Genomic DNA, 14,809 nt, shown 5'->3' on the forward strand with positions numbered 1-14,809 from the left:
CAATGAGAGCAAAAGTTATGTTAATGAGACCATAGAAATGGCAGCTTTCTCTGTTGAATTCAATTTGTGATTATAGTTTTGACAACTGAAGACCCCCAAAAACTGCATCATATTTGTATAATGCTAGTTCTAAAGGTACGGTCACACGTCGCTACTTTTGCTGCACAACTTTTGTACTGCAGCTGCAAAAGTTGCATGTCGTGTTCACATGTAAGCCAAAAGTAGCGCGCTGCACGCTACTTTTCGTGCTGCTCAACCCGAGTGCAGTAAAAGTTGCACCTGGAGGTTGCGAGTCTGTTCACACACAAGGCGCTACTTTTGCAGCCGCAGTCATGCTGCAGGTTTCCATCTCCGTGTTGACTTCTCAATATACATTTTGTGGTTATGTTCTCATTATTAAGAAACTCATGCGAAAGCTTACTTATCTATTATTTGCTTTTCTGTCCTAACTAGTATTCAGAAATTGGCATTATTTTTACTATAAAGCTTTTAAAAACGCCTATATACTTAAATGATAACCAACAGCATATTTATGTAATCAATGTTGGCAACCCTCCTGTTTGAAACTACGCTACAGAAAATTAAAAAAGTGAATTATATCGTCAGCAAATATGCTCAGACTGTGTTGTGCATTTAATAACTGTTACAAATAATTTATTTTCATCACATCTAACATTAAAATATATCCAAACAATAAAAGTATCATTGGCACATTTGGGTGGCAACACTGGTCGCAACCGCAGCAAAAGTTTCAACAAAACCAATATCAAGAATGCTGCGGCTGCAACCCTGAGAACCCCGTTCACACATCGCTACTTTTAAGCTGCGTGCAGCATGGAAAAGTAGCGAGCAGCAGGTTCGGCAGCCGCTACTTTTCAGGTTGCACCGTTGTTCACACATCGCAGTACGAGAGTTGCGCAGTTTTTTGTACTGCATCTCTGCAAAAGTAGCGACGTGTGACCGTACCTTAAGGAAGTGCTCTGAAATTGCATTTGAGTTTTTAAGCTTTTGCGATGACTGTGTTTATTGGAATTAGGCTTTCGGGTAATCCAATAGAGAAGATTATTTGTGTACATATCTTTATCCTTTTTTCTGTATTTATTTTAGTACTTAAATCTGCTGTACTCCATTTTCACTAAAGTATGATTAAAGAATTAATTATTAGCAAAATTTAAAATATTTGTAAAGTGTGTAGAAACCTGTAAAGTTTACTTAAACTCTTATGTTTGTGTGTATAGGATATCTTGATGCTGTGCTGGTCATACCGACCTGGAGAACGGCCCGACTTTGCCAGGCTTCTGAAGACACTGGAAAAATTGCCAAAGAAACGTCTTGCTCGTAGTCCATCGCACCCCATTCACCTGTCACGCTCTGCAGAGTCCGTCTTTTAATGTAGATAAGTGAGGATTTACATGAAGTAATTGAAAGATGAGTTATGCCATAATTGCCTTTCTTAGGGCAGACAGTAGAATTAAAACTTGTAATTACTAATGTAATTGGTTCCAAATTTGGAAGGTAAAACTGTATAGCCTTATGGCTAGATTCATTCAATGTTTAGAAGAAAGTAGTCTTTCAACATTTATGCTTGTTCTATACTCTTCAACTCGTCTATATATAATATATTCATAATGTATCTCGCAGGCTGGTTTACCCAGATATTTTTTTAACTTAATGAAAAGGGTATGCAAATATTGCAATGAATTAGGTGTTCACCTTCCAATTACTACATGTGATTTGACATTTTGAATAGGGATGTTCAAACTCGAAGTTTTGAGTCGACCTGAGTTTTTAAAAGAGCTTGTCTCTATTCAAAATAGAATAAGGTTGACATGGTGTAAATACGATATACTTCACCATATACCAGAGTTGATCAAAAAGTTTCCGGACTGATGATAAGATAAATCTAATACTACAGCAGTGATCCTTTTGTACTAGGTTGTGTTAATATTGAGTACAGGGACGTTTCCTGTTTAGATGGAAAAGATAGTTGAAGTTGTGTGTAGTGATTTCTGCAATTAATGATAGCAGAGGAGATGAAAGATTTGAAAGAACAGCATGTGTGCATCAAATTATGCTTCAAGACTAAAGGCTGGTTCACAATAAACCGGAAATGAGAATCGGAACGAAAACGAAAACGGTAAAATTGTTAAAATGTGTACATTTAAATATGAGCATTCACAATTAACGAAAAGCTTGCTGGAGCCCGGGATCGGGAACAGAGAGTTGGCCAAGTTTCAACTTTGGCGTTCACGTTTCCGATCACAGCCCACTAGATTCATTATTGCCATCTAAAAGCTACTATTTTGTCGTCGTATATTTTGTAGCAAGAAGACCGTGACATAACCTATGCATTATTTTGTTCTGTGCTGTGCATCATGGAGCAAATTTTTATTTGATGAGATTCTAATATTGAGTGTTGAGGAAAATGCTCATGTTTACTATAAGTGGCGCGCCTTGTATAAAGATGAGAAAATGAAGGAGAATACGTGGCTTTCAATAGCTGCATCTTTGAACACCGATCGTAAGTGAATCATATTTTATTACTGTATTGGTTGTATTACACACTACATATTCATGCTTCAATTCAATAACTACTGTTGTGTTCATTTTTGTTCTATTACAAATGTTTCTTCTCCAATTATTTTACGTTATAGTAGACTTAAAATAGGTTGTGATAATAAAGATGCATGGGCATGTTTATAGTACTGTACCTAATGAAATGTTTCAGTTGAAATTTCGAAGTTGGTTAACCTGCGTTTATGTTGGCTGCCTTGTACTCATGAGAGAACGCCATTGGTTATTTATACACAAATAACATCAGAATGCGTAATATCGACTTCACATATTGTTATTGACATACATATCGATATGCATAGTTGTCTACGTTGTCGTTTTATTGTGAATCAAAAATTTTCATATTCACGTCGTCTGCTTCTCGTTTTCATTCTGGTTCTCGTTCCCGGTTTATTGAGAACCATCCTTTACAACAAGATGCTACATGGGCTTATGATTTTTCTCTCTCTTTAATGGTGGGTACTTGACTATCATTCACCCATGTGAACCCAGATGTGTAGACCATTTTACCGACATAGTTGTTACCCAGGGTATGCTATGGGAGGCTAGTCTATGCTATATCCGGAGTGAGATGAGATGAGGATGGAGGTTTGTTGGGATCCTACAGAGGAATCGGAATGGGCTTGCTCAATACAAGTTACAAATTGGGTATATGACAGGGACCCAACCCTGGTCCACAGGATTGTAAGTCCAGCGCTCTAGCCACTAGACCACCATGGTGGCACTTATGAAATGTTGAAAGAAACATTTGGTTAGCACACAATCAGTAGGAGACAAGTTCTCAAGATTCGCACATTGATCATGACACACATTCCTTATCAGCCTAAATGTGATTAGTGTAAAAGAGATCCTGTGTGAAGATAGTATCACTTCCTGTGACATCTCTAAGAAAATTCGCTAGGAATGGCACGTTTTAATCCTCGAATCCTGCAAATCTTGAAAAATATTCGAGACTCGAAAACTCGAATCTTTCGAATCCTGACCTAAAAAACTGTTAAAACTTTGGAGAGAATAGTTTTAACTCCATTGACGTCCAATAGAGCGTTCACTAACAAAACAAGAAAAACTGAGTGCGACACTGTTTTCAATAAGCCATTTAGCAGGATCTTCCGGAACTTAAGTGAAAAATTTGAGGGATTCGAGAAAATTAAAATTCATTCCACCACCAAAATTTAAAGTAAAATGCCTGAGAAATGATAATTTGGAAAATTGGATGGATATACTCTGATTGGCACAAAAGCAAAACATTTCAAGTCATTAAATTAAGGTCTTCATTGAAATGACTTGGCTACATGTTTATAAGTGGAAACAATTGAATTGTTAATTAAATGAAATGTGGGTAAAATGTCTGTATATCATTGCGGTAACCAAAATATTTTCGGTAGGTAGGTATGGTTACCAATAGCAATAACTTCGATCTTAAAAATAAAAGTAAGAAAATTTCATTTTTTGTGCCAGTGAGTGTATAAGAATACACATTGCAGCTGTTAAACCAGCAGGATAGAAATGCAAAGAGTTGCAATGGTAACCTAAAGAGATTTTTGCTATATATGATTTTTTTTTTTCAATGATGGCTAGTTGACTCTGCAACATTCACCCAAGCATCCCCATTTATGAGTGATATGCCGAAGCTGTAGTTCTTCTTGCCGCTGCTTTAGCATTTTCTTGGTGCACCATGGGAAGCAAATTACATAATATCATATTATTTATTTTACTTGGTTATTTAACGATGCTGTATCAACTACTGGGTTATTTAGCATTAATGGAATTGGCGATAGCGAGATGGTATTTGGCGAGATGGGGCCGAGGATTCGTTCGTTATAGATTATCCGACATTCGTCTTACAGTTGGAGAAAACCTCGGGGAAAAAATCAACTAGGTAATCAGCCCAAGTGGGAATCGGACCCACATTCGAGCAAAAACTTCAGATCAGCTGGCAAATGCTCTACTGTCTGAGCTATTCTGATGGTTCACATTATTATTATTATTATTATTATTATTATTATTATTATTATGGTAGAACAGCTGGCTATGGACTGAAAGGTCCGGGATTTGATCCCAGGTGGTGACAGGATTTTTTCTCGTTGCCAAACTTTCAGAATGGCCCTGAGGTTCACTCAGCCTCCTATAAAATTGAGTACCGGGTCTTTCCCGGGGGTAAAAGGCGGTCAGAGCGTGGTGCCAACCACACCACCTCATTCTAGTGCCGAGGTCATGGAAAGCATGGGGCTCTACCTCCATGCCCCCCAAGTGCCTTCATGGCATGTTACGGGGATACCTTTACCTTTATTATTATTATTATTATTATTATTATTATTATTATTATTATTGGAACAATAGTGGAATGCTGGTAAGGAAAATGAGAGTATGCCACAAAAACCTACCATGACAAATTCCACTTGAAGCCGCCAGGAATCGGATCTGAGTTACCAGCATGGAAAGCCATTGCTCTAGCTGTTCATCTTATGGTGTACTACCTTTTGCTATATAAAACATAATCAGTGTTGATAACTCATATAAATAATTACTATATCCAGATGAAAAATTATTACGGTATATATTTTTTACAGTGGACAAGTCAAAATGTCATTTACAATTAGCCAACATGGCATACTTTCGAATAAGAAAATGTATTTCCTCTTCAATGTTCAAAGAATTATGTACATTCATTTTTTGTCTTCTGACATGGTGTCAGACATGACTCAAGTGATCATTCTTTTAGTGTGATATGTTCTTTCCATTTATTGCCATAGTTTTGCTCTCAATGCACATTCATGATGAATAATTTACTTATAATGCAAACACAGTGAGATGGCAAGCTCTGTATGTGAAGACTGTGACACATTATTACATAATACAGTATCGGCTACTGATTAATAATATGTTCAGCATTTCATGGGAATTTTCCCTCAAAATCTAGAAAATATAGGTGGAAGAATCAAGTGATGCCTTGTAATGAATGTACAAAATTTTAATGCTTTCCCACTCAATGTTAACAGAGCAAAGACTAACTTTTGCACAAAAATATATACAGCTGTGTCTGTCAAAATCAGGGAACAAATCATGGCTGCAATGTTGAATAATTTAATAAATTTCAGTAATACTTTTTTCTTTTAGAGCTGTCATTTGAAAAATAATCACAGTAGAACGACAATATTGTATTTTTGGTAGTTATTGAATGGCTATTCAGAATGACTATACTTAAGTAAAATAGATGACTTAGCGTAGAGGAAATTATAAATACGGACACTGCATGTCGGTACTTTTGTTGTAGCAGTGACATTTCAGGGATCTTCAAACCAGGTGTATCTACATGAGCATGAGATTATGCCTTTTTCTTAGAGTTGGCACTAGTATCGCACCACAATCAACAAAACAAATATTCTTTAGCAGACCTGCTAGTGAATAGGGATTGTTAGTCCACGGTTCGCAGGTGCTCGACTACAGTGACTGATGTTTGAAAGTGGAATCAAATGCTAACCTATTGCATGCAAAAAAAAAAAAAAAAAAAAAAAAAAAAAAAAAAAAAAAAAAAAAAAAAAAAAGCAGAAAATTTCAGTCAATGTCCATTCTCATTAATTTCTATTTGCTAACAGTCATATCACTGTGAGAGTTGTGCACGTGCTTTAGTCAACTTCATTATTATTATTATTATTATTATTATTATTATTATTATTATTATTATTATTATTATTATTATCTTCAAATATTTGTACATTGTGGGGACCACCAGTGTAGCTCAGTCAGCTGAAGTGCTTGCCTGCTGATCTGGAGTTGCGTTTGGATGTGGATTTGGATGCCACTTGGGCTGATTAGGGTATTGGGTTTTTTCCGAGTTTTCCCCCCAACTGTAATGCAAATGTCAGGTAATCTATGGCAATTCTCGACCTCATGTCCCCAAATACCATCTTGCTATCACCAATCCCATCGATATAAATAACCCAGTAGTTGATATAGCATTGTTAAATAACCAACTAAAAAATACATTGTGGGAGAGTTGGTAGATCTGGAAGAGAAAATGTACGTGGCCTCCCAAGAAGGCTTCTTTGACTGGTATAATATGGACTAGCATATGGGAGATAATGACACGGAGAAAAAGAAATCAGTCTGAAAACTTTTTTAATCAACCCTTGTAAAAATGAATTCATGTTTACAAAAACTACAGATGAATGTGATTTTGTAATTCAGTGTACTTTTCTCTAAGACGATGCAGTTTCCCTTAAATTAATGTGTCATCGATGAAGTGAATATTTTATCCCAACCTACAAGTTTTATTTGAACCTCAATACTCTATAAATAACATTTTAACGTGTATTTAGGTCCGTATGTAAAGTGTTTTTTTTTAATTCAGTTATAACGAAACTTAACGTGCAGACAGACTGACAGAAAAGACCTCCCTCTTCACCTTCTTGTACTCTATGAGAAGAAGGCATAAGAAGAAAGACTGAAATGTGTTAACTTCAGATTTATGCTCTGTTTTTTTGTGAGAATTGCATATACTATAATGTTGATATCTTTGACTTGACAGTTAGTCTTCTTCACAGAGCTATGATAGTAATATAGCTAGTCAGAGATGGCCGATATATGATGAAAGGGCACATCTTCTCAAAATAATAATTATTAATTCTATCGTAATTAAAACTAAAAATATTAAGTAAGAAGTTATAGTGAAAAAGTAAAACAGACATAAAACTTTTTGTCTCTGCACCACTTGCCAGAAAAATCACTGTTTCTTTTCTTATGTTGCACTTGATACGGTTAGTGACAGTGGACACCACTACCAGGTGTCATTCACGTGCTGCCACATAAGCTTGACTGGAAAGCGCACTCTCACTTTAGCAGTGGAAACTTGAAAGATAATGGACTGACATAAACAGAAACATAAAAATGAAAATTTGAGCATTCAGAATGTATTTTTTTTCTAATGGTGGGTACTTGGCTGTTCGTCATTCACCTGTATGAAGCTAGTTGTGTAGACTAATTTACCAACAGAGTCATTGCTCAGGGTGCGCTATTGGGGGCCAGTCTACGGTACAACCATGGTGAGATGAGATGATGATGAAGATTTGTTGGGATGCCACTGGAGCTCCTGAAGAAAAACCCAGTGATACCTGGACCAGAGACTTGCCTAGCACAAGTTATAAATCGAGGATATGCCGAGTATCGAACCCTGGTCTACAGGATTGCAAGTCCAGCACTACAGCAACTAGAACACCATGGCAGAATGAGAAATATATATGCAGAGTCTTTCATAAGTAACTGAGCACTCGAAAATTGACTAACTTTTACAATTTGTGGCCGTGTTGTACATCTCTGCTTGTAAGAACTTTCCTGGTGATGTATACTCGATTTGGTTATGTGCTTGCCCACCAGAAGTCTCCACTTTTCTATGTAGAAATGAATGACACTATTGCTATGAAATTTAAAACTTAGGATTAGTGTCAAAAAACCACAAATTACGATACATTGCAATTAAAGTACACTAATTATGGCTCACAGTTCTCAACATATATGCTGCCTCAAAGAATGCACAAATGCAAGTGACGGACCATCTCCTTGTGCACACTCGAGAGCATTTCAGGAGCAACCATCTGTATCGTGTGCATAGTTCTTTCCATCAATTCTGGGATGGTGCGAGATTTATCTGCAAACACACGATCCTTAACAAATCTCCATAAAATGAAATCCAGGGGAGTTAAGTCTGGAGATTGTGGCGGCCAAGCAATTGAACCTGTGCAACCAATCCACCTGTTAGGAAACACTTCATCAGCAAGGTGCGAACATCCTGTGCATGACGCTCATTTGTTATGCCAATGAAAATACATATGGAATAGAAACGGTGCTTTCTGGTGGACACGTTGTGACTAGATTGACTTCTGGTGGGCAAATGCGTAATCAGATCAAGTGTATGGCACCGGGAAAGGCTCTTACTAGCAGAAATGTGCAACACAGACAAAAAATGTAAAAATTAGTCAATTTTTCGAGTAATCTGTTACTTATGCAAGATCCCGTACATAAGAAATAATCTTTTTCATTGGTTTCTCAGGTGATAGTCAATTGATGAAACTAGGCGAGGAGTCAATTGTATGCTGTTGCTAGGCAGTAAGTTTTATTTAAATTCTGTGTAATGGACTTTGGACAGATTTTGTAGTGCTATTCTTTTAACTTAATGATGTTATTTTTGCATTTATGTAAACGTATAGTAAATGGTCGCATTTAATAGGATGGTCCTAGATTTCATGTCAATGCTATGTTTATGTTTAAGTTTGAATAACTTAGATTATGACAACAGTACACAGAGAGTAAATAATGTAGGAAAGAAAGTTTGTCATTGGCAGTTAACAAATAAGTAAGTAAAGAATGAATAATCAGAAAGAGGAAATTATTTCTTGCCATCCATCTGCCATTTCTGGCTAGCCTTAAGTAGTGTGGGTATATCTGCAAGTTTATATGTACTGATTTTATTTTAAGCATATGTAACTACAGAACATGGTGTTGTATTAGAAATCGTGTCTATTTAAAAAATGAGTGCAATAAGAAACTTGCAGGTATGACAACTTTCGAAACATTGAGCAAATTCTAAAAAAATCTTCCTTCTCACGATATTTTCCCAGTGACTGTGATTTAAAAACTATCATACAACAAACTAGTGCAATAAGGATGCAAAGTATTTGTGCTATGGTATTTAAAGAATGGATAACAGATAATAATAGGTGTGTTAAAGTAGTAAAAGGTAACAGAGATGCAGTTTTCCAGAATGTCAGTGAATTAGGTTGTGACATGTTAGAGCATGGGGTCACAGGGCACATCCATTAAGTAAGTATTATATAACTATTGAATAGAGTCGTAATGTAAAATACTGTTTTATTTTTATAAAATTCTACATGTTTTAATATAATTTTGAACATTGTTACAATTTTCGTAATGAGCACAAGGTATTGTATATGCCATTAGAAGTAAACTGCCTGTGATTTGAGCCAATTTTCAATTAATTTCCTCTTAATCATCAAAATTTGAACAGTAAGAAATGTCCCCAAATACAAGAAATATAATGGACGTTGCCCAGAGCCAGATTTAGGCTGTATGAATGATGTGAAACTTTTTGCCAATCAAATGAGCCGAGCAACTGGTATGTATTAACCTGTTCTGGGACAAACAGGAAATTTTGTTTGCTTAAATTCATGTCACATGGAGGTACCAAGAAGCCAACAACCAACACAGCAATACATTGTAAAACTCTCTGAGTGTAGGTGTTGAATTCCTCCATATCATTACAGACAGTCAGAATTCTTGAATAAAGGAGGCTAAAATTCTTGGTTAAAAAGGATAAAAATTCTTGAGTAAACCTGGAATTTTCACCCTGTTTTATTAAATTATTATGTTGCTTAAGATAATTGACAATTATAATTATACTGGGTGTTCATTTCAAAGTGTGTCATGACGTCACTGTTGGTGAGTCAGCGATTTGAATCGAGTTTCAGCTTTTATGTAAGAGAAGTTGCCTATTAATCAAGGCGTTCAATCTGAACTTAAGAACGTGTACAGTATAACTTGAACATCGTAGCAACAGATGGCGGTCTGTACGGTCTGTGTGCTATTATAACCTCTTTCGAACTGTGTTTTGAGCGGGCAAGTCGTACCCAGGGTATTTATTATCATCGGTTGCGTACGGCAACATTCCACAATACAAATCAAATGCTCCGTGTCCATGTTGACCGTCGAAGTTAATGTCAACAAATACTGTATGTAAGTAATTGTCTTAACCCTCTCCCCATATTCCGACAGTAAGAAAAAACTCACCTCAGTACGTGTTTCCAAACAGTTCACATTCCTGCCACTGCAGGCGTTACCGTACGTATCGGTAAGTACTCTTCAGAATGAACGCCGTACTTGGTAGGCAACTTCTCTTGCATATAGGTAATACGCCTTTGCGGAGATGTAGGAATATTGAATTCTCTAGGCTCATCGGCTAGCCACATGACGACATACAGCGAGCCATGACACACTTTGAACTGAACACCCAGTATATTCAAAGTTTTACGTTAACAACAATTCTAAGATACTTAACATTCAAAGTTGTTTGCAGACAGCAGTTCTAAGTTTGTCATTGTAAGGTTTCTTCTTCTATTTGTTAGCACATACGAGAACTGTGAAAAAAAACGTTCACAGTCAACATTAGAAACATAACGACAGCAAACCTTCTCGCACTGAAAGTCCAGGACTATTTTTAACTATGTCCTTCAGTTCACTGTATGCATGTACTGCTACATTAGGTGATAGATTCTTTAAGATTGACACCTGATCAAAGAGATATTTCAAACTGCTTTCAGTTGCATCAAACCGTTTACGAACCATTTCAATTCACGCCATCTAGCGCCAGCATTCCAAACCTTGTGCATTTTTCAAACAGAACTTCTAAAATTTCCAAATTTAGATAATGTATTTATAAATTGCTGAAAAATTGCATCTTTTCGCGAATAATGGCAGAAAATATGCTAAATTCGCGAGTCATAGGATTTTTGCAATTTTTCGCGAGTTGAAACGTGTAATTATATATTTTTTATGTGAACCATGTTTTAAACTATGTTTATTTGGTTTTTAGGTTTTTCGCTATTTCGCGAGTCACGAATTTTGACTGTCTCTACATATCATGCATCCACACCATGGCTTACGAGATATTACCAAGCTGGAAAATATGGCGACAAACAGAGTAACTTTACTTGCTTGTTTATATATCATAGGTGCACATAAGATACATTAAAGGTGATATATTAACAGTTATATGAACACTAATAAATAGAATAATTATTAAAGAAATTAGTTATAGTCAGACATGTTTCGGAGATGCTTCTCCATCTTCAGTGACTATTTACCATGACAAATGGTTCGATCACCTGAACCATCCATCGTGGTAAATAGTCACTGAAGATGGAGAAGCATCTCCGAAACATGTCTGACTGTAACTAATTTCTTTAATAATTTTATTGTATTTATTAGTGTTCATATAACTGTAATATATCACCTTTAATGTATCTTATCAAATCTATGAACACTGTATAATTGACCTAACATGTGTGTTTTATCTTTAAATATAGGTGCACATGTTTGTATCGTTAAATTATGATGCCTTTGATTTGTTCCATGAGTGATAAAAGTAAGCCTCCTTTTTAATAGTCAAATTACTTACTTTGTGACTGTGCTTTGCAGATCTCCGTGCTTTTTTTAACCCTAGTTTTGTATAGAGAGTACTGCACTCAGGGTAAAAGACCTCTTCAAGTCGTCTTCTCTCTCCATTTCTTATTTGTTCTGTATGAAAGACATAAAATTCCATTCCTCTTGCTTGGATTAAAATTTATGATGTTCTTTGCTCTGCACACCGAGTTAACATAACATGTGTTTCGAAGTTATTTGAAACTTATGTAAATACGTATATACTATACATAGCCAGAATATATACTTAAATTTCTAAGCTTAATGAGGATTATCATAATTGTACTCGTTTCGAAAGAGAAAGAAGTGTCTGTGTGTGTTATGAAATGTTTCTCAAACTCAACTCGACTCAAAAAAGTAATAAAAGTTAGTAATGTCTGCACATCTCTACTTTTTATTCAAACTTCACTTTGAAAAGAATAATTATGTAAAGAAGGTACTAACGGGTAGTTCAGTTTTGGAACTCGGAGTTACTTATAAGCCAAATCCACCTCCACTACTTTCACTATGCTTGCTCTATTCAGAAATAAGCGAGATTTAAGCAGTTTTAAATAAAAGAGTGTGTTCGTTTTATCCATCATTACACGATTGATGAAACTTCAAGACTTGAAGATTGGAGTTACTTATAATCTAGTATATCCACCCTACTTTCACCATATTTGATCTATGCAGAAAGAAATACGCTTTAAGCAGTTTTATATAAACACAGAAGTATGTATGTTCGTTTAGCCAGGGTTTTGTGACTTGTCAATACTTCAATCTTGGAACATGGATTTACATATAAGCCCAGATACCCAGTATTTCTCACTATACTTAATCTATGCAAAAAAAAATATATATATAAGCTTCAAGCAGTTTTGAAAAAATAAAAGGAAATTATGTATCCGTTTTATTGATGATTTCATGGCTTATGAGTAGTTCAGCATTTGAACTTTGAGATAAGTCCGACCTCTTCCCACTACATCACTGTATTTGGTATTATGTATGTATGGTGCCATTTCCGAATGCTCAGGCGTCAGTGCCAACTCCAGGGATTGCTGTGGATACTTTCTGTGTAGAACATTTGCTGTATGAAGACTCTATGGAGTTGGCCTTTGAGGAATATATTACAGTGCATTTCCCTCACTGTTTTGTGCACTGTACAAGTGAATTATGGGAAATCTGTGAAGTGGTGGTAGGGGCAACGGAAGTATTATGAGAAAACCTGCTTCGACGCTTTTTTTATCCACCACAGTTTTCTTCCACTTGGACTTGCCGATATTTGAATTTTGGTCTGAAGCATGGAAAGCTGACACTGTAGTCATTTCGCTAATGACGCGCCATACTTTGTGTAAGCAAGAAAAAATAAGGACGAAGCAATTTAATATAAAGGAGTATGTTTGTTCATTTATCTAGGATTTTGTGACCTGTTCACAAGTAATTAAAAATGAATGGTTGGAGTTTACTATTTAAACACTTTGTGAAGCTTTCTTTGGCTTTAAGCCAATAGACAATTTAAAAGAAAAATCATAAAGCGACATATTCTTATCTGGTCATAATTATAATAAATACCCAGTTCCCATGTCAATACAGTATTACAGTTTTACAACTTTTGGCAGTTTGTTTCCATGTTGCTAGGATGGTCTTACATCTTATCTCGATGTTTTGTGATGCTCTTGTCTAGCACGATATTGTCATCACTTAGTTGTCATTCTGCAGTAAAATTTCACACAATGTCTCATCCTACGGCCTATTATACAGCAAGAGTGAGGATTCGTTCACTCATCTGTGCACATCGCTTTCGCAGACCAACACAAACATTCATAATAATGCTGCAATGCAAAATGGAAATTGTTTGAAACCTGAAGTGCCATACGTTATTATCATTCTTGTTAATTAATGTTATCATAATTGTATTAATTGTGTAAATAGTGAGAATTTAATTCTAGATTGGTTGTGTGAAAAAAAAAATAGTTGTTGCATCAGGTGTTTCTACCGTAGAAATCATGTACTTGCATGTTACACTAGCGTTCTTGTAGCTCGTAATAAAAGCTGTTATTATTGTCATCTCTCTGTAAATGATTTTTTCTTAATGTACGATGGGACAGTACAGTGTGTGCCAGATTGTTACTACAGTAACGGTAAAAATAAAACTTAAAAAAAAAAAAAAAAAAAACTTTATTAAGCGTAAGATGTGTGAGGCTTGTGAAAGTTTGAATACAATGCCACATTGTTATTGTCTTTTTAGATTGGGTATGGATGGAAGAAAATGTCTTTTTCTTGGTGACTGTAGAATGCACGAGTATTTGAAACATTCCAAAGATGTATATACAGATACATAACGTATGAAGACTGGCAAGAGTGTTTTCTTGTAAATTTCTGTAAAAGTTCAAGATAAGTTTCACTTTGTTGATATATTTGTCAGAAGTCATTACGTTTCACATATGTACTATATATATTACATATATACATATATATGTATATATATATAATATATTCCTTCTCTTCTGCAGTGTAACTCTTACCTTCTTTTACTTGCCATTTTGGCTTTACGTACATAATACTCTATGTACATATTATACAGTGTATAAGTTGTTTAATGTAAATACCTCTTTCTCTTAATTTCGAGAATTCTATTTAATAATTTATTTCCTTCTTAAAGCACTAATACCATCACTCATAGTATACAATTTTTTTTTTTGTTTGTCTGTGATTCGTTTTGCCCTTTTTTACATTTCATTTTAGTACAGTGATTTGTAATCTTGTTATTACAGTGTATTAGGCTTTATTTATTATCTTGTAAATAATCAGTCTTGTTGCAAATATACAAGAAAGTTGGTCATATATGAAGTACTTTGTGTGGATGTTATTTTAATACACTTTTCATTTCCTTCATCATTCCAGATCTAATCCTCATGTAAAATTATCCACATTGGTGTATTATTGTATTCGTTAACTTTTCTTGAACAGAAAATAATTTCCTGTAAATCAAATACAAAAACCAAACCAGTTCTACACTTTTTGAATGGCACGGTACAACGAAATA

At 35.3% G+C, this 14,809-nt stretch overlaps 1 protein-coding gene across 3 annotated transcripts in view; it reads left to right on the plus strand.

Moving 5' to 3' along the window:
• Positions 1–13,939, plus strand: part of ksr (kinase suppressor of ras) — a 71,938-nt gene extending 57,999 nt beyond the window's left edge. For all 3 annotated transcript variants that reach the window (XM_069846913.1, XM_069846914.1, XM_069846915.1), the window contains exon 17: positions 1,239–13,939. In XM_069846913.1, the coding sequence (XP_069703014.1) occupies positions 1,239–1,391 (153 nt within the window). In that variant the 3' untranslated portion in view covers positions 1,392–13,939. The remainder of the gene's footprint in view (positions 1–1,238) is intronic.
• Positions 13,940–14,809: the final 870 nt, after the last annotated feature.

The sequence above is a fragment of the Periplaneta americana genome, chromosome 15 (genome assembly GCF_040183065.1).
Source record: "Periplaneta americana isolate PAMFEO1 chromosome 15, P.americana_PAMFEO1_priV1, whole genome shotgun sequence".
Classification (NCBI taxonomy): Eukaryota; Metazoa; Arthropoda; class Insecta; order Blattodea; family Blattidae; genus Periplaneta; species Periplaneta americana.